This window comes from Scyliorhinus canicula, chromosome 1, assembly GCF_902713615.1.
Source record: "Scyliorhinus canicula chromosome 1, sScyCan1.1, whole genome shotgun sequence".
NCBI classification, from domain to species: domain Eukaryota; kingdom Metazoa; phylum Chordata; class Chondrichthyes; order Carcharhiniformes; family Scyliorhinidae; genus Scyliorhinus; species Scyliorhinus canicula.
In genome coordinates, this window is record NC_052146.1 from 94,146,484 (window position 1) to 94,166,486 (window position 20,003).

At 45.6% G+C, this 20,003-nt stretch overlaps 1 protein-coding gene across 3 annotated transcripts in view; it reads right to left on the reverse strand.

Annotated features, from left to right (window-relative positions):
• The window catches only part of si:dkey-34d22.1 (discoidin, CUB and LCCL domain-containing protein 1), a 217,039-nt gene that overhangs the window by 49,959 nt on the left and 147,077 nt on the right, over positions 1–20,003 (reverse strand). For all 3 annotated transcript variants that reach the window (XM_038795524.1, XM_038795503.1, XM_038795513.1), the window contains 4 exons: positions 19,639–19,711; positions 14,653–14,786; positions 13,274–13,311; positions 1,076–1,276 (listed from right to left, as the gene is read on the reverse strand). In XM_038795524.1, coding sequence (XP_038651452.1) covers positions 1,076–1,276; positions 13,274–13,311; positions 14,653–14,786; positions 19,639–19,711 — 446 coding nt within the window. The remainder of the gene's footprint in view (positions 1–1,075; positions 1,277–13,273; positions 13,312–14,652; positions 14,787–19,638; positions 19,712–20,003) is intronic.

A 20,003-nucleotide genomic window follows, 5' to 3' on the forward strand; every position in this document is an offset into this window, starting at 1 on the left:
GGGGGGGGGGGGGGGGGGAACGACATCAGGCAACACCCTGTAACTCCCAAAAGCCCCGTAATTTAAAAAAAAACAATGAGGCACTCTAAAGTTTACCTAAAATCAAAGCACCTGTCATGAGAATGTCGCTTTAAGAAATGTTTGGCTGCTCATGTTACTGCAGTGATGTCAGAGTGTGGGTGGAGCTGAGCTCTGGCTCTGCTTTTTAGTTTCACTTTGAGAAAAGCTTGCGTGTGTCTGTGTATTTTTGGTTTCGTTTCCAGTGTTGGAGCTGAAGCCAGACAAAGCAGGTTGTACTGTTGATCTCTCTGCCATGAAAAGACTATCTCTTGATCATTTGGTGAATTCGGAATTATAAATGTTTTCAGTAGAGAATGTAAACCTGATGTGCTTCTGTTAAAAGGTGTTTCTTTTGTCCTCTGGATGTTGTTTGGGAAGTTATTAAGGATTACTTAGTATTGCATTCGGGCAATTGTGTTAGGATCTCACACCAATGCCTCTAGCTGCCGTTCTGCTTTTCCAGCGCTTCCTTGAAGGGGGCCAGAGCGTCTGCCACCGCTGACTTCACCATCGCTATCAGGCCCTCCTTGATGGTGTCCTTCTGTTTCAGGAGCTTTTGGTTAGGAGCTCCATCCATTGCCCTATCAGGGGGTAGGCCAGCGTTTGTGTAGGTGACTCCACTCCCTCCGCCATGTTGTTACTCGTTTCTCGTGTCTGCCACCTCGGCCTTCCTTTCTGAGCTTTTGCTGCCTTTATTCTCTTTTCTACAACTTTGCTCGTTCAGGGTTGTTTCCTTGGGTGTTAAATGGTTATGGGTGAGGGTGGGGGGGGGGGGGGGGGGCGCTTTGATTGACTTAATGGTCAATTTTCAGATAAAAAGCACCTAAGCTGAGGTCGCCAAGGAGAGAGCTACCTTTACCATGATTGCTCAGCACATCCCCACCACCGGAGTTTGCAGAGACAGTTTTACTCTGCGCTGGCTTATTGCAAGTAGCCTGCGAGGACACCACGTAAGCGTAGAAATGTAGATTAGAATTTGGTTAATAAAACTTGAATATGTAATATTCACACTGACCTGTGATGTTCCTCCGTTCTCCCACGTCTATTTGCAGCCATTCCTCCTCGTTGTCTGAGCTTGCAGCCCAAGCCCAAGGATGTCCTTTGCTGCTGACATTAGCTTTGTCAGGAGACCAGACAATCAACTCTCCAATGTCATTCTTCTCTGTCCACGATGATGAGGCAGAAAAATGTCTGTTTTTAAGAACACCACTGCAATCTGAGAGTTAAAGAGATATCACATTGGTTACCCTGAACAGGTATGTTTATTTCTTTGCTGTGGTTTCGGACCAAAGCCCCCCCCCCCCCCCCCCCCCCCCCACAACTTATATTAGAAAACCGGACAAGAAACCCCAACAATCGTATAAATTTGTAAACTGCGAGGAAAGGATACTTCACCCCCACGAGTGATTGCACTGACAAACAGGGATACTTTGTATTAGAATAAACTTTATTAACTTGTATTAAAACAAACCCACTGGGTGGGTTTCTTCCAGGTGCTCCGGTTTCCTCCCACAGTCCAAAGATGTGCAGGTTAGGTGGATTGGCCATGATAAATTGCCCTTAGTGACCAAAAAGGTTAGATGGGGTTATTGGGTTACGGGGATAGGGTGGAAGTGAGGGTTTAAGTGGATCGGTGCAGACTCGATGGGCCAAATGGCCTCCTTCTGCACTCTATGTTCTATATTAACACAGGATTAACCCCATTAACAGCCAAGAAAAACAGCATTTCAATTAACCCTTAAACAGTTCTTGAAAAAAAATAAAGAAAGGTCTTTGAACTTAGTTTTCCATCTACTTCTAAAAATTTAAATTAAGCAGCATCCAATACAAGTCAAATGCTACTTATTCATAAAATTAACACTCCGTGGCTTACAGATTTATTCACAAAGTCCTGGGAGAGAAGCTTTCAGAAGCCAGTCTGAGAGACACAACTCCTTTCCTGAGAACCCAGAGCAAAACTCGAAAATGGAACTAGAAACAGACACAGGACAGGGCTGAAAATGAAATTAAAAAGCGAACCCACCACCGTTCATGACATCACAGTACCATGGCTGTTAACCCCTTAATCACAGCTTTGGCAGACATATAATCTGGATACTTTAACGTAAATTATTTTAATAACATTACAGCAACAGGCAATAGAAACGGTACAGCACAGAAGGGGGCCATTCGGTCCATCTTGTCCATGCTGACCCAAAGACACCCAGGTGCCCTTTCTAATCCCATCTTCCTGCAGACGGCCCATAGCCCTGCAGTTTACAGCACTTAAGGTGTAGGTCCAGATACTTTTTGAAAGCGTTTAGGGACTCTGCCTCCACCACCAACTCAGGCAGCGAATTACAGACACCCATCACCCCCTGCTTAACCCCCTCATGTCCCCTCTACTCCTTCTGCCACTGAGCTTGATTCTATGACCCCCTGTTCTTATCCTTATCTCTGTTCTGTTCCTTCTGCCACTTAGCTTGAATTTACGACCCCTGGTTTTTGACCTTTCTGCCAAGGGAAACAGGATCCTCCTGTCTACTCTATCTCTACCCCTCACAATTTCGGTATACAATATATTTCAAAAATTTCTACATTCATCACATCTGTTTGAATTCTCCCCACCTGTGCAGTTTTGAGTTTCCTCCAAAAGGGAGAAATTTAAATTTCAGGTGTATGGAGTGGGATAGAGATTCTTTTTAACCCAGACAGTGGAAGAGGCAGAATTTTTAATCAAACTTCATTTCGAAAAAAATAATGGTTCGTTGTCAGAGCTACCCGAATGGGAACAGAGTCCCATAGTGCGCTATCGAACGGCCATTCGGGTAGATCAGGGGCCTCAGTGGGACCGAGGTCCCACTTAATCCCATTTTCTGCACTGAGGAACTCTGTTCGCCGGAACACATCAGTGCAGGGAGAGATTGGGATGCCATTTTTAAATGCCGTCCCAATCTCGCGACTCCCCTGACGTGACCCCCAAAGCCCTCTCCAAGCTCTATCTCACCGATAAGGGGGTCTTCACTCCCGGCATCCCAGGCCCGAACTCCATCATGCAGAATATGCCAGCTTTGCACCGTGGCAGTGCCAGCCTAATACCCTGGCAGTGCTCCTGCCCAGAGGGCATGCATCTGGGGGCTTCCATTCCCCTGGGAGATCCATGCAAGTGCCATTCAGTTTGTGGAGAACAGCCCTGAATGGCTGAGATCTCCAAGGCGAGGGGGTTAGATCCCAATGCTTTGCATAGATCTCGGGAATGCATATTAGAGTGAGACCAGCATATAATGCAGATTTTCCAGAAACTGAACACGCCAACAATGGGTGGGATTCACATTGTGACATCTTGCAAGATTGCGTTAAATCTCACGAGGCATGGCGGGGGGGGGGGGGGTAGATCCCGGAAGAGTGATCTCCTGGCATCTACTGGCTGCTTTTCGGGCACAATGTGGCCGATAGATCTCTCCCAGAGAGTGAGCTGTGCCAGCGGAACAATATCAGAAAATCGTCAACAAGGGGAGAAATTCAACTCATGACCACCCATTTTGCACTGTGTAGTGAGCTCTTTGAAAGCCCAACACCAAATGGATGCAATAGTTAGATGAATATACAAATGAAAACCATATCCTTCTCACCTGAAACAGACACAAGGCTGGTACAAAAGCCACTCAGATTCCTATGTCAGTAACAGAAAACCAATTATGAAATTCACGTGCAAATAGGCAGAGCATGAGCCATGCACATTCCACATATTTGTACAAGATCTTGTGCCACCTAACCAATGCTTCTTAAAGGGACTTTGAGGTCAACTCAAAGGAAGAGCCAAGAAATGTTACCTTTACTTTTTTGGCCCCAGGAGAATTAGGATGGCTCCTCCCAGCTTCACAGGGATACTCTGATCTGCTGCCTGTACTTCATGCCATAAAATACTGTAGCTAAAAGACCAGGCCAAAGGCTGGGACTTCTCCGGAAAATAGCTCACCTACTTATAATGTTCTTGTCGGATGGCCTGATTTATATTACAAGAACACTTGTAGCTAAAGCTGTAAACAATTTATTAACATTAACTGTGGGTCAACTATATACAAAACAGATGAATAACAGTATTAACATGCACAAGCAACCTCTCGCTACCAGCTCTCCAGTCAGTCTGAGGTCACCTGACTCTAACATTCACTTATGCACCAATGAGACCTCTAGTGGTCAGTCAGTGAATTACAACACAACTGTGATATCACCGCATCCCCTTTCCTTTGAACGATTGCATATTCATCTATAAACATTATCATCAGTGTATTTACATGTGTTTTCATAAGCCAGTGTGTCCAACAGTATTATTTTTTTCTTGAATTTTTAAAAAACTCGTTTAACAAATAGATATATATCAGCAAGCATAGTCTGTACAAATAGTCCAAATCTACAAATTGAGTCGGTCAGGTTTTCTTCTGACTCTGGTTGATCGTCTCAAAGTTTGACCTTGCTGCTCAGAACTTGTAGATTCAATGTTCTCCATGACATTCTCATGCTCAGGTATTGCTGAACTATCTGACACTGCAGCTCATGTTGATTCTGATGTAGATTCGTCATCCATCGCTATGTTGTGAAAGTTTTTTCTGGTTTTCAAGTGCAGGCGACAATTTCATCTTAAAATCAACCCTTCCTCTGTCTGTACATATTTCTTCAAGTACAATGTCTTTTCTTGAATATTCAATTGCCTGAATCTTCTATTCTCATAATGTTATCACTACTCTGTAGCACAGTGGTTAGCACTGTTGCTTCACAGTGCCAGGGTCCCAGGTTCGATTCCCGGCTTGGGTCACTGTCTGTGTGGAGTCTGCATGTTCTCCCCGTGTCTGTGTGCTTTTCCTCTGGGTGCTCCAGTTCCTTCCACAAGTCCCGAAAGATGTGCTACTTGGTCATTTGGATGTTCTGAATTCTCCCTCAGTGTATCCGAACAGGTGCTGGCATGTGGTGACTAGGGGATTTTTGAAGTAACTTCATTGCAGTGCTAATGTAAGCCTACTTGTGACAGCAATACAAATTGTTAAGTAATGGGTTAAGAGACATTCCAATTAGTTGTCTCATTTATGTTAAGTATACAATAATTCACACTGATATGTAAAGGGGCTTCAGGTGGTGTCAGGTGATGTGATGATTGGGTTTTGTGCCGAGTCTGTTGAAGTAAAATAAAGGTGTTTGTGAAAAGGAGCAGGACATTTGACTCTTGCGAGAACAGCAGCTAAACGTATAACAAATTGTAGCAGAAGATGGTTTCTGTGCAAATGTGAAGGGTTGAAAGATACAACTTTTCCAGACCATACCAAAATGATATGGCTGAATCTAGGAGAAAGATGGCCGGATATGACTATTCCCCCTTATTTTCTGAAAGGGGATCGTAAGACCAATGGAGAAGTGCAGTAGTTATGTGGACTAAGGTGCCTTGGGAAAGAGAAAACAAGCTATGGCAGTGGCTCTTTCTCTACCTTATCACAGTAAAATCCGAAGCAAAGTGTTTTCTGAGCTGGAATAGGAACAGTTAGACTCAGAAGAAGGTCTGGAGACTCTATTACATTATATGGATAAGATGTATAAAAAGGATGAGTTATTAAGTTCGTATGAAGCATGGTCGGATTTTGATGGGTTCCAGAAAATGGAGGATTTCTCCATGGAAGACTATATAATGGAATTTGGCAGACTATATAAAAGGCTGCAGAAACACAACCTGGAATTTCCACAATCTGTGTTGGCCTTTAAATTACTTGACTGTGCTAGAGTGAGCAACATGGATAGGCTCCTGGTTTTGACAGGAGTTCAGTTTACGGATAAGGATACCTTATTCGATCAGATGACAGAAGCTTTAAAAAAGTTTCTGGGAAAACATTTGATTCAATGGCTCTGATGACCCAAATAGGTCAGTCTGCAATAAAGGAGAATATGGAAGACACAATACTAACAGGATGGCGAAATCGTATGGCTACGAACAGGTTCCAAGACTATAGAAAGAGATCGGGGCCTGGAAATTATGAAGACAGAAACCCAGTTAGAACCTACAATAGGAAAATGAACCCCAGAAATTAGGGGCCTCACGGTAGCATGGTGGTTAGCATCAATGCTTCACAGCTCCAGGGTCCCAGGTTCGATTCCCGGCTGGGTCACTGTCTGTGTGGAATCTGCACGTCCTTCCCGTGTGTGCGTGGGTTTCCTCCGGGTGCTCCGGTTTCCTCCCACAGTCCAAAGATGTGCGGGTTAGGTGGATTGGCCGTGATAAATTGCCCGTAGTGTAAGTTTAATGGGGGGATTGTTGGGATACGGGTTACGTGGGTTTAAGTAGGGTGATCATTGCTCGGCACAACATCGAGGGCCGAAGGGCCTATTCTGTGCTGTACTGTTCTATGTTCTATGTTCTAAATGCACGAGGTATGATAAATCAATGTTTTCGATGTGACTCTCAATACCATTATGATTTCAACTGTCCAACAAGTTATAATAGAGTGTTTGAAGCAACACATGACATGGAAGAGTCAAAAGAGGAAAAAGATAGTGACCAGAAAGAAGGCATTGTCCTAATAACCAGCAGTTTAACGCCGGTAATGAGGGTGTCGGTTGCAGAATCCTTCAATTGTGGTGTATTGGACAGTGTATTGGACACAGGCAACACTTTTTGGAAAGACGGTGGACTTACAATTTACACAGTCGGGACACTATTGTATTCCATTACTGACAAATAATATTTCAAGTACAGTTGTTAAGGATGTGTTAATGGCAGTTGAAAATGGGACTTTGGCTGATAAAAAGCTTGTTGTATTTAAACTGCTTAGGCAATTTGCGCATCCGTCTACTCGGAGGCTGGAAAAATTATTAAAAGATGCAGGGGTAAGGGATGAAGACTAGACCGATACTAAGCTGATAGAACAGGTTAGTGATCGCTGTGAAGTTTGTAGGAAGTACAGAAGAACACCAGCACAACCGGTAGTAGCCCTACCTTTGGCCAGGAATTTTAATGACATTGTGGCCATGGATCTTAAGATCTGGGATAAAGCCAATAATATACTTATCTTATATTTTGTAGATTTAGCAACCAGATTTAGTCAATCAACGATTGTACGAAGTAAAGAAAAGAGAGTAATTCTGGATCAAATCGTGGAAAAATGGATAGGGACATGAATGGGCCCACCAGCAAAATTCCTTACGGACAATGGGGGAGAATTTGCTAATGATGAGTTTCGGGATATATGTGAAAATGTGAATATCACAGTTATGAATACGGTTGCAGAAAGCCCATTTAGTAATGGTGTGTGTGAAAGAAACCATGCGGTAATAGATGACATGCTCTGGAAAATTTTGGCAGCTAGACCAAACTGCAAGCTAAATTCAGCTTTAGCAAAGTTTAATTGGGCAACTGAATTGGTTAGATAGACAGACTAAACCAGACGTGAGTTTTGATGTCTTAGAGTTGAGTACAAAAATGAATAATTCCAAAATGAAAGACATAAGAGCAAATAAAGCGTTGTTCAAACTAAAAATGCAGGAGTGTGTTTAGAGGTTCCCGGTTTTAGGTGACTGTAGGCAGTTGAAACTCATAGTTTATAGTGATGCGTCCTATGCAAATTTATGTGATGGGATTTCAAGTGCAGGAGGTTTTATAATTTTCCTTTTGGGGAACAATGGTAAATGTTGCCCTCTTGTGTGGGAAACAAAGAAAATAAGGAGAGTGGTCAAAAGCACTTTGGCTGCTGAGACGTTAGGCCTTGTAGAAGCGGTGGATATGGCCTTTTTTATATCTCAGATATTGACAGAAATTTGGGGATTGGGGGTTTGGGTAATATACCTATTGAATGTCACACTGACAATAAATCATTGTGGGAAGATGTGCACTCTACAAAAAGTGTTAATGAAAAATGTTAAGGATAGACATCATAAGTTTGAAGCAGATGTTGGACAGAGGGGAAATAGCAAAAATTAAATGGGTCGACAGTAGCTATCAATTGTCAGACTATTTTATAAAAAGAGGGGCTAGTTCACAGAAACTTTTGGAGACAGTTAATGAAAGCCGCCTGTTTCTGTGACTATTGTTTTTCCAAAAATGAAAAAAAGAAGGGTGGAAATTGCGTGTGTGTTTTTGAGTTTCTTGTAATTTTTATTTCACCTAATTACTTTTTTTTCTCCAAGGAAGAGGAGACTGTTAAGTAATGGGTGAAGAGACATTCCAATTAGTTGGCTCATTTATGTTAAGTATCCAATAATTGACACTGATATGTAAAGAGGCTTCAGGTGGTCTTTGTGTCAGGTGAAGTGATGATAGAGTTTTGTGCAGAGTCTGTTAAAGTAAAATAAAGGTGTTTGTGAAAAAGAGCTGAACCATTGACTCTTTATACAACAGCAGCTAAACGTATAACAAAAATTATTATTATTAGTCCTCAGAGGTAATATAAGTTCTAGACACTCTGGCCGGGATTCGCCCCTACCCGGCAGGGCGGGGGGGTCCCGGCGTAGCGGAGTGGCGCCAACCACTCCGGCGTCGGGCCTCCCCAAAGGTGCGGAATTCTCCGCACCTTTGGGGGCTCGGCCCGCGCTGGAGTGGTTGGCGCCAAACCGACAGGCGCCAAAACCGGCTCCAACGGCATTTGTCGCCCGCTGGCCGGCGTCGGGGCTGGCCGAAAGGCTGCCGCTGACATCACCACCGGCGCATGCGCATTAGGGGGGTTCTGTTCCGCCTCCGCCATGGTGCAGGCCGTGGCCGCGGCGGAGGAAAAAGAATGCCCCCACGGCACTGCCCCGCCCGCCGATCGGTGGGCCCCGATCTCGGGCCTGGCCACGGTGGGGGCACCCCCCGGGGTCTGATCGCCCCGCGCCCCCCCCAGGACCCTGGGGGCCTGCTCGCGCCGCCAATCCCGCCGCCACCAGAGGTGGTTGAAACCACGGCGGCGGGATTGGCCTCTCAGCGGCGGGACATCGGCCCATCGCGGGCCGGAGAATCGTCGCAGGGTGCTCGCCGATCGGCGCGCCGCGATTCCTGCCCCCGCCAATTCCCAGGTGGCGGAGAATTCCGGCCACGCCAGGGGCGGGATTTTCGTCGGCCCCGGGCGATTCTCCAACCCTGCGGGGGGGGGGGGGGGGGGGGGGTCGGAGAATTTCGCCCTTTATCATAGAACCACTTTTGTTTTGCATTAATGTTTTACATTTTCTGCAATACCACTGCATTCTCGTCCTTCTTTTCCCAAGTATGGAAGTGTGGACGCAACCTTCTATTCATGAGTAACTCTGCTGGTGATCTACCATGTGACATTGGTAACGCTTTGTAATGTGATTTTGCGAGATATGGATGATTTGTTGTCTATTACTTTCTGTAACAGTTGTTTTACAATATGTAAACTTTTATCATTAAGATCTTTGGTATCCATGTCTATACGAGCATCACCATTTTATGTTTCACACACACCATGGAATTTACCCCATTGGTAGGTTCTTCTATCTTTTTGATAACTTGTGGTTTGGTATCTGATACGGGTGATAGGGTATAAATGAGATTGACATGTATACCTACATCTTCAGCAATTTCACTACTAATAGTTTGTATTGGTGCCTTAGGTAATGCATCTTCTTTAAATTGTATCTTGTTGGCGACTGGTAGTTCACTAAAATCAGTGAACACATCTCTGAATTTTGAATTAGAATCGTTGGAGTGTTGATCCAATCCTTTGTGGATGCTATATACCAACTGCACTAGACCTAATTCTACATGGGACTGATCACCTAATAATGAATCCAAGCCCTCAGATACAATACAGAATGGGATGGAATAAACTGTGCTCTTCACCAGTACACTCAGGTCACAAGCACCATAACATTTAATGCTTGAACTATTATAATCACTCAGATATTTTGTGATTTCTTCTAATCAGCTGAAGTTTTAGATTTCTTAAATCAGCCATGCTGATTAAATTGGCTTTGGCACCAGTGTCTAACTTCAATTGGACCATTCACTTCAAGTTGTAGCAGCCATTTGTCCTCAACTACCTCATTTATTTTAAATGGAGTATCAGTTTGAATTTTTTTGAGTGCCGGAGAATTCTTTGACTCTCCAATAATTATTCTTCTCTGTTATTACTCCAACGAACAATGATGTTTCATCACTGGAGACTGTATCTTCCACTGTGCTGACTGATCTGGGGTTGAGCTGAGAGTAACAATTCTGAGCATAGTGATTTTTTTTCCTTTGCATCTGGAACAAAACTTACCAAACGCTGGATACTGCCTTAATTTGTGCCTTTGACTGCATCACTTAGACAGAAGATTAATACCATCCTGTCCTGGTACTATGTAATGTTCTTGTTGGATGGCCTGATTTATATTACAAGAACACTCATATAATCTTTATTATTGTCACAAGTAAGCGTACATTAACACTGCAATGAAGTTACTGTGAAAATCCCCTCTTTGCCACATTCTGGTACCTGCTTGGGTACACAGAGGGAGAATTCTGAATGTCCAATTCACCTTGCAAGCACATCTTTCGGGACTTTTGGGAGGAAACTGGAACACCTGGAGGAAACCCACGCAGACACGGGGAGAACGTGCAGACTCCGCACAGACAGTGACCCAAGTGGGAATCGAACCAGGGACCCTGGCGCTGTGAAGCTACAGTGCTACTGTGCCGCACACTTGTAGCTAAAGCTCTAAACAATTTATTAACATTAACTGTGGGTCAACTACATACAAAACAACAGATGAAGAATAGTATTGACATGCACAAGCAACTTCTCGCTTCCAACTCCCCAGTCAGTCTGAAGTCACCTGACTCTAACATTCACTTATATACTAACAGGGCTCCTAGTGCTCAGCCGATGAATTACAACACAACCATGATATCACCACACTCCTGACTCCCAAACCCTGTCCACATCGACAAGGCACAAGTCAGGCATGTGATGGAATACTCTCCATTTGCCTGGATGAGTATGACTCCCAATAACACTCATGTTTAACACCATCCAAGACAAAGCGACTCAGTTGATTGGCGGCCTCCATCCACCATCTTAAATATTTGTTCCCTCCACCGCCGATACACAGTGGCAGCTGTGTGTACCATCTCCAAGATGCACTGCAGCAACTCACCAAAGCTCTTTAGTCAGCATCTTCCAAACCAGCGACCTTGTCAGGGACACTTACGTCTCATGAAGAAAGTAAAAAAAGAAACCTCCTTCCCACCATCCCTTGCGCAGGAAATCTTGCTGATTTTGTTTTTTTTCCAATCAGTAAGCAGGTTGCTTGTAGTTCGCAGTGGCAGTGAAATGAGGTCCAAAACCAAAACTGTCTCAAACTCAAGCTCAGCAAGATCGGTGCTGGAGTGGTTGCAAGATGAATTTCTTTCTTGGCTCCCCCCTCTACTCCTGCCCTATTATCGTGAGGAAAGAAGGGAAATTCCGTGTGGAAAAAACCCTGCAAACAAAGGAAAAAAAGACTGCTGATCCTAAAGTTTCAGGCAGTAAATGGCTGGATGGTCATTCGTATAATGAATTAATTTAATACTGAAAACTGTTCCTAGCTGAAGATATTAGAGCTAATCTGACGTTTATATGCAATTTTCACATCCATCCTTAAACACGCCAAAGTACAAAAAGGTAGTCAATCAATTCATGTGGTTTTCACTGACCCAGAATCGGGAATTCACGACAGCTTTAACTGGTCTAAGGATGTACGCGTTCTCAGGAGGTACAGGTCGCAACCTAGCTGAACTGTAGCAGCAGAATAATAAGACCGCATTACCAGTTGCTGTCAGAATAGAGGCTATCGCTGGACTTACTGTAAGTAATGTCATGAGATGTCTACTGGTTTAATAAAACTACCCTCACCGTTTCATTGTCAAAAAAATAGAAGCTACTGTCTTTGAATCCTACTCCACAAGATAATTTGAACAGCAGAACCCAAACAAATGAATAAGTGCTATAGCATGACAAATAAATCAAAAATCTGGGTTTCATTAAACATTTTGCTTTCCAGCAGCCGTGGTCTGATATTCATCTTACAAAAGCATGTCATGTCATTAGCCTTGCCATGCATCTTACTCCAGAAGATCTAAAGTGCCTCGGCGAGAATTTCCTGGTGAGGCTGGTCGAGCTCATCACTGTAGCGCCTTCCTTATCAATTGATTAGAAAAGCTATTCATTCTATTTATAGTCAGCAGTATTTCAAGCTGATAAAAAGAGTCAACAATATAAAGAAGTATATCTGCCTACTCCTCACATCGCATTCAGTGAGTCTCATAGACAATACTCAGTAACGTCAACTTGAACCCTGGACTATAACATTCAAACAAATTCATTAAGGAAACTGCAACCCTACAGTGGGAATTTTAATGTGATTTAAAATGCTTGTGTCAAATCTAATTGATCCAAACGTACCAATCACCTACAATTACTATACAAATATAACCTGCATTTGCTCGGAGTCATTAGATATCATATCAGTGCTTCTAGGCAGCAGACACTGCAAAATTCTGAAACAAGAAATTATAGTCTATTACACAGTAAGGCAGGATCTTTCTGTATGTCAGATGGTTGTCATGCCTGTGTACTGAACAGTAGTTGCTGCTGTTCAAAATAGTTAATTGCATGAGTTGGTACATTCCTTAGATACATAAGACCCAGTATAAATGCAAGTCATATTTTCTTTGAAACTGAGTCCGGTACAGCTCTCCTCTCCACATCCTCAGGGCGACAATACTTGCGCACATCGATTGCATGACAAATCTAGTCATCCATTTTCAGATCTGACCTATTAAATTCAATTATTATCCACACTTCCCCCTCCATTGTCAAATCCTGTTTTAGTATTGCCAAATCATCCTGGAGGACTTCACTGATACCTTGGTCTCAAGGACTGAAGCCATCTCCATAAATACTTCAAGTGTCACTTCCTTTATGAAGTACATTGAGAGATTTTGTACTATGTGAGGGGCTTTGCTTTTCATTCCAGACAATAATTATCTTCAATGTATTCAGTGAGAATTCTGGTTTTGTGCGGACATTGGTCGGGGTAATCGTCACCATCAACATTTCAACTATCTGCCATTCCGACCGTGTGTCACAAGTTTCGAAGTGTGGAACTTCCTCCACATGCTCACCAATGCTTCCTCTTAATTGTAATGGTGCATGCAATAGTCTGCAAGTTCCATTCATAGAGCTTATTTTAACCATCTTTGTGAAAAATTTGGTACAAGTAAAGTTTGTTCTTTTACCTTTGCTGATCTGCATCCGTTTCTCAGACAAAGGACCTCTGGAAGATATGGAGACATCAAAGCTTTATAATGATAGTTAAACCCGTTTCCTCAAACATAATGCACAGCATCTCACTATTAAAGTGAACCAGAGGACATTTTCATTCATGCAATTTAAAGGTGCTCCACAAGGGCGCCTGGTTATTTATACATTGCGACTGAAGGTGACTATGTATTATTTCTTTTTTTTTTTTTTTTCACGAAAAAATGCAATTTATTTTGTTTGTACAAGGGGGAGCCTATGCACAGGTTTAATAAAAAAGTGCAGCTCCGATTCCATTTCTGTGCACTGATTTGCTCTGGCAGCTATAAACATCACTATAAAAGTCAAGTAATGGCCAGAGGTACAGAATTAGCAGCAATATTCCACTGCGAGATTCTGCTAACAGAAAAGCAAAAATCCATTTGGCAAAACAATATAATTTAACATCACAAAATTATTTTCCTTACAGAAAAATCTCCATTAAAAAAACTACTTTTACCAATTTACATAGCATTAATGAGTCCCTCAAATGAAAGCTCCATGTGTGGTCCTCTTCCTGCATAGATATGTATTATTTCTTAAATAAATAAAAACGCTTGCACTCTATACTGCAAATGAGATAGTTCAAGTTACAGCTAATATCAATCCAGAAAATGTAATTTGTTATTTTTTCTATACTTTGCCCTTTCACTAGCACTTACCATATAAAGAGAAAATAAAACTCAATTTATGTATTGTAGCACAATATGAGTCAAGTTACTTGTATTTAACAAAGAAATGCCACAGTGTGGTCATTAAAATCACAACATCCTCTGGGTGCAGTTACTGTGGGCAGGATTTTCCATGTGGGGTTGGGAGCCCGATGAAATCCCTGTCTAAATCCTGTACCATGTTGGCATTAATCACCCGAGGGTTTGTCTGCTGAATGGCAACTTTCTATCAGTGTGGTCAAGGGACATATATCGGCCCCTTAATTGGCTCTATAGGTTACCCACCCACCGACTTGGGGTGGGTAAGTGTTCCGCACCCGGTCTGGCTTCCTCGAAAATGGCTGGGAGTTGGGACTGTGCCAGTACCCGGCATGCTGGCCAGAGTTGGGAAATTCCAGACCTGCCCACTGCCATCCCTGCCCCCACCTCAAAAGCCAAAATCCGCCCTGCGCTTCTTCTTATAAAACTAATCCTAAGGGAACGATATGCTGGCATCTCGATTTGAGAAAAGCTCTTGCCATGAAGACATCAGCAGCTGGAATGTATTCTGGTGCTCCCTGATCACCTGCTGCAACATTGGTGCCACATTATGACAGCAGACCAGACGATGTGCCGCGGAAACGCTACCTTCACTTTTTTAAACTTACGTTTTAGTTAGTATTCCATTTGCAGAAGCCGCTTCATACAGAGTGATGCCTCTCCTCAGAATCACTGAGATCGGGCCCCCCAGATCATCTGATATTGCACCAGCATGGATAGCTGCTTTACACAAAACAGATGTCTATGGGATAGAAAATAATTTATTACCTTCAATTTATTTAGTAAGAATTGTGAACATGTGTTGGATCTGGTAGTGCTATCTTCATCATCAACACTTCAATTGCCTGCCATCTTTACATTTCTGCCTCAATGTTCACTGTATTGGAGCCCTCAAATGTACACAATATTTCACAACAACAACTTATATTTATATAGCACCTTTGATATAATAAAACCTCCCACGGCACTTCATGGTGATCTTATTGAAACATGTAAGAATTTGAGGGGGGTTTAACAGGGTCGTTGCTGAGAGGATCTTTCCTCTCACAGGGGTATTGGGAACCAGGGAGCACAGTTCAAAATAAGGAGTCTCCCATTTAAGATGGAGATGAGGAGGAATTTCCTCTCTCAAAGGATCATGTTTGCAATTCTCTCTCCCATAGGACGGGTTTGGATTTCTCTCTCCCAGGGAGCAGTGGAGGCTGGGTTATTGAATATATTCCAAGTTGTGTACGACAGAGTTTTGACTGGCAACAGAGTCAAGGGTTGTGGGGGACAGGCAGGAAAGTGAGGTTAAAGCCAGAATCAGATCAGCCATGATCTTATTGAACAGCAGTTCAGGCTCAAAGGGCCGAATGGCCTATTTCTTAAAGTTCTTATTTTCTGGACAGCATGGTGGCGCAGTGGGTTAGCCCTGCTGCCTCACGGCGCCGAGGTCCCAGGTTCGATCCCGACTCTGGGTTACTGTCCGTGTGGAGTTTGCACATTCTCCCCGCGTTTGCGTGGGTTTCGCCCCCACAGCCCAAAGATGTGCAAGGTAGGCGGGTCGAACATGCTAAATTGCCCCTTAATTGCAAAAAATGAATTGGGTACTCTAAATTAAAACAAAAAGTTCTTATTTTCATTTGAGCATTCTTAAACAAAATGTGGCACGCAGCCTCAAACGGAGATATTGGGCTGGAGTCTCCGGTGGCAAAACCTCGTTCGGCGACAGGCCGCAGAATCCAAATTCCCAACAGAATCGGGGTGCCGCGCCACTTTCGTGATGCTCCGCCCCCTCCAAAGCGCCATACTCTGTGCGCCGCGCCACGTATCCACGGCCTGAGGTCATTGCCTGAGGCCCGCCCCCAATGCTCCGCCCGCAACCGGCCGGGTTCCAGACAGCATGGGTCTCTCATGGTCTCACCAGTCGGGAACTCAGTGTGGCGGCTGCAGACTCAGTCCAGCGCCACCACAGTTGGGGGAGGGCCGATCCAGGGGTAGGGGGGACATTATTTGGGGATGGGGGCACTGTGGTGGGGCGGTCGGGGGGTGCGCATGCCGGCCGAAGGGGGGGGACTATTTTGTTGCGTCCGCCATGAAGTACGGCATGGCCGCTGCAGGCCACCGGCATGCGCATGCACGGCCACGGCCACGGCAATTCTTCGGGATGTATCGGCAGCTAGAGCTGGGTGCTCTACGCTGCCTTCCTGCTAATCCCCAGCAAAACGGGGAATCGGTGACCGTTTTGCACCAGTTTTCCGCCACTGTTTCCACGTCGGCATAGAACATAGAACAGTACAGCACAGAACAGGCCCTTCGGCCCTCGATGTTGTGCCGAGCAATGATCACCCTACTCAAACCCACGTATCCACCCTATACCTGTAACCCAACAACCCCCCCCCCCTAACCTTACTTTTTGGACACTACGGGCAATTTAGCATTGCCAATCCACCTAACCCGCACATCTTTGGACTGTGGGAGGAAACCGGAGCACCCGGAGGAAACCCACGCACACACGGGGAGGACGTGCAGACTCCGCACAGACAGTGACCCAGCCGGGAACCGAACCTGGGACCCTGGAGCTGTGAAGCATTTATACTAACCACCATGCTACCGTGCTGGGGGACATAGTCTCCAAATCGGAGAACCGAATCCATTACGTGGGACGGTCAAAAGCTTGGACAACAAGGTAGGTTTTATGGAATGTCTTTAGGGAGGAGAGTGAGGCACAGAGGTGCCAGGAGAGAATTCTTATGCTTTGGGCCTTGGCAGCTGAAAGTGCAAATTCTAATGGTGGAGCAATTAAAGTTGGGATGCCCAAAAAGACAGAATTAGAGGAGCACAGAAAAGGCTGGGAGTTTCTGCTCTCGGTCACGTTGGGTCGGTTCAAACCCGACCGGTCTCCCAAGGCATGCACCTGGCGACCAGATCTCCCAGCGGAGCTCAGGTGTGTGTAGTATTGAGGGGAAAGAATGTCATGTCTGGGCACTGCCCTCTGGCAGGGGGCAGTGCCAGAGTAGACCCAGGGTTCCAGAGTGAATTCCTTTGCTCACTCAGTACTTGGGCAGCCTTTAAAAATGGTGCCCTGACCCTCGAGTGTTTAAGTTGCTGGTGGGCTGAGCAAATCAAAGGCTGCCCCACCAGCGATACATTGTGGGTCCCACCCTGTAAAGATCCAGGTGAGCGACCATACGGAGGCGATGACGGTTAGAAAACTCAATATTTATCTTAGCTACTAGATACAATCCCTACTCACGAAGGTCTCCCGTCCCCTGCCCACACTTGGACTGGGGTATTTGTGTCCCAGTGGACCCTTGCTTAAGGGTGTAGCTCCGCTCCCTCATCTGGGGAGATCATATCCAGTATCCAGGTGAGGCTGCTGGGACTCTGATGTTACAGTCCCAATGGTTTTCAACACCGCCCCCCCCCCCCTCCCCCCGGCCAAGTCCAATACATCGTCCTTTTCCTTTGCCCTCTTTGCCGGGGCTGTTTCACACATGCCTGCTGTGCGGGGCCCAGTGTGGTGTCATGGACGGGGGAGCGATGTTTCTGGGTCGAGCACCTGGGTGGGTCCACCATGTGGGGGTCGGCGGCCCACACCGGATCCATCGGCAAGGTTTCTATGTCCGATTCGGGGCTCAATATGTCGGTGTCCTGCATCTCAAGAACGAGGGGCTTATCCGCCTCGACGGCTATCAACGGCGGCTGCATGGAGGAAGGGCCACCACTGGACGTGGGGGTTTCAGTTTTCCCTCGAGGACATCTAGGGCATGGCTGTGGAGGTAGTCCACGGTCCTATTCGATTCCTCTCCCTGCATGCTCACTGTACATGGGACTGGGCCTGAACATAACGGAGGAGCAGGGTTGGAGACTTGGTCTCCGAGCCTGTTAATGGCATTAACATTTATTGAAATGCTTGATTTGCATCCACCGTGGCATTGGGCAATTGCACGCTGAGTCCGCCAGTGGGAGATGGGAACATCACAACCGCCAAACCCGTATTTCGACGCTCCATTCTCCTCCCAATCGGAACGGAGCGGCATTGAATGGAGAATCCACTCCTTGATCTCAGTGAAACATAGGGGACGGAATTCTCTGATCCTGGGGCTAAGTGTTGACACCGTCATAAACGCCGCTGCGTTTCATGACGGCATCAACATGCCCTCAGGAGCAGCAATTCTGACCCCTACAGGGGGCCACCACGGCACTGGAGCGACCCACGCCGCTCCAGCTGCCGATGCCGACGTACACTGGGCGCCGCGGGTCTGCGCATGCGCACTGAGACTGACGCCAATGCAGCATGCACAGTGCGACTGGCGGCAATGCGCAGTGGCTCCCTTCTCCGCGCCAGTCCCGACGCAACATGGCATAGGGTTACAGGGGCCGGTGCAGAGCAAAAGAGGCCCCCAGCCCAAGAGGCCAGCCCGCCGATTGGTGGGCCTCGATCGCGGGCCAGGTCACAGCAGAGGTCCTCCCCCTGGGGTTGGACCCCCCCCCCCCCCCCCCAACCAGGCCACCCCCGGATGCATGCACGCCGAGGTCCCGCCGGGTAAAACCACACGAGGAAGGCGCCGACGGGACTCGGATTTTTTGTGCGGCCGCTCGGCCCATACCGGGCGGAGAATGACTGGGGGTGCTGCATAGAGCGGCCACCGACCGGCGCCGTGCTGACTGTGCCTGCGCCAATGGCGCCGATTCACCGCTCTCAAGATCGAGGGGCTTATCCGCCTCGACGGGTGTCAAAGGTGGCTGCACTGGAGGAATGGCCACCATTGGGTTCTCCGGAGAATTGGCAGAACGGCGTTGGGGCGGCGTCCTGCGAATCGCATCCGGCCCGGGCTGAGAGAATCCTGCCCAATATTCTGAGTGTGTTCGGCAGCGTATTCACTGAAAGGCTGTTTCCTGTGGCTGGAGGCTCTACAACTATAAGGCACGGTCCCAGGATACAGTGTCTGATATTTAAAAATGAGATGAGGGCGGCACAGTGTGCGATAATTAGAATTGCTGCCTCACGGTGCTGACGACACGGGTTTTACGGGGTCACTGTCTGTGTGGAGTTTGCACATTCTCCCCGTGTCTGCCTGGGTTTCACCCCCACTACCCAAGATGTGCGGGATAGGTAGATTGGCCACGTTAAATTGCCTCTTAATTAAAAAAAAGAGATGAGGAGGTATTTCTTCACTCAATTGTGATTCCCTTAAATTCTCTGCCCTAGAGGGCTGTATATACTCAAATCTTTGAGCATATCCATGGCAGAAATCAATAGATTTTTGGTTGTTTTGGATTCTAGGAGAATCAAGGGATGGGGCGAGAAGTAGAGTTGTGGCCACATTCAGTTATGATCCTGTTGAATGGCAGAGCAGGTTTTAGGGGTCACATGGCTTACTCCTGCTCCCACTTCTTACATTCTTGTCGAAACTATTTGTGCTCAGCATTATCGTGAAGAGTATGCAACAATATTTAATTATCTTGATCTGTCAAAACTGCACCAAAAACAGAATTATACACTACGTCAATGAGGGGAAAACAAATAAAAATGCTCATGGTATTCATATTTGCATGTCTTAAAAAATTCAACTAGTTATTTGTATAATGAGTTCATTTATACTCACATCACGATAACCCTGTTGAAGATTTCCCCAAACATCACCAGTGACATTTTTACAACCCGCTGGACAATATTTACTGTAATGTAAGCAAAAGGAACAGTTAGCACAGAAACACTGCAGAACAATGAACTGCTCAGTAAATCAATACTTACATTAAGTGGATTCTGCGTGAACTGTGTTCTAAAAGTGCTTTCGCGTTCCTGCTCAGGCAATCGATTAGCAGCGTCCAAAGCACTGTTCAAACAGAATTCAAGATCTCCAAGTGCCACTTTCCTTCACAAATATGTCCTTTTTGAACCCAATGGTGGGCCAGTAAGAAAGACCCACATGATTTGTATCGCTACCCTTAACTAATTTCCGTTGAGCCT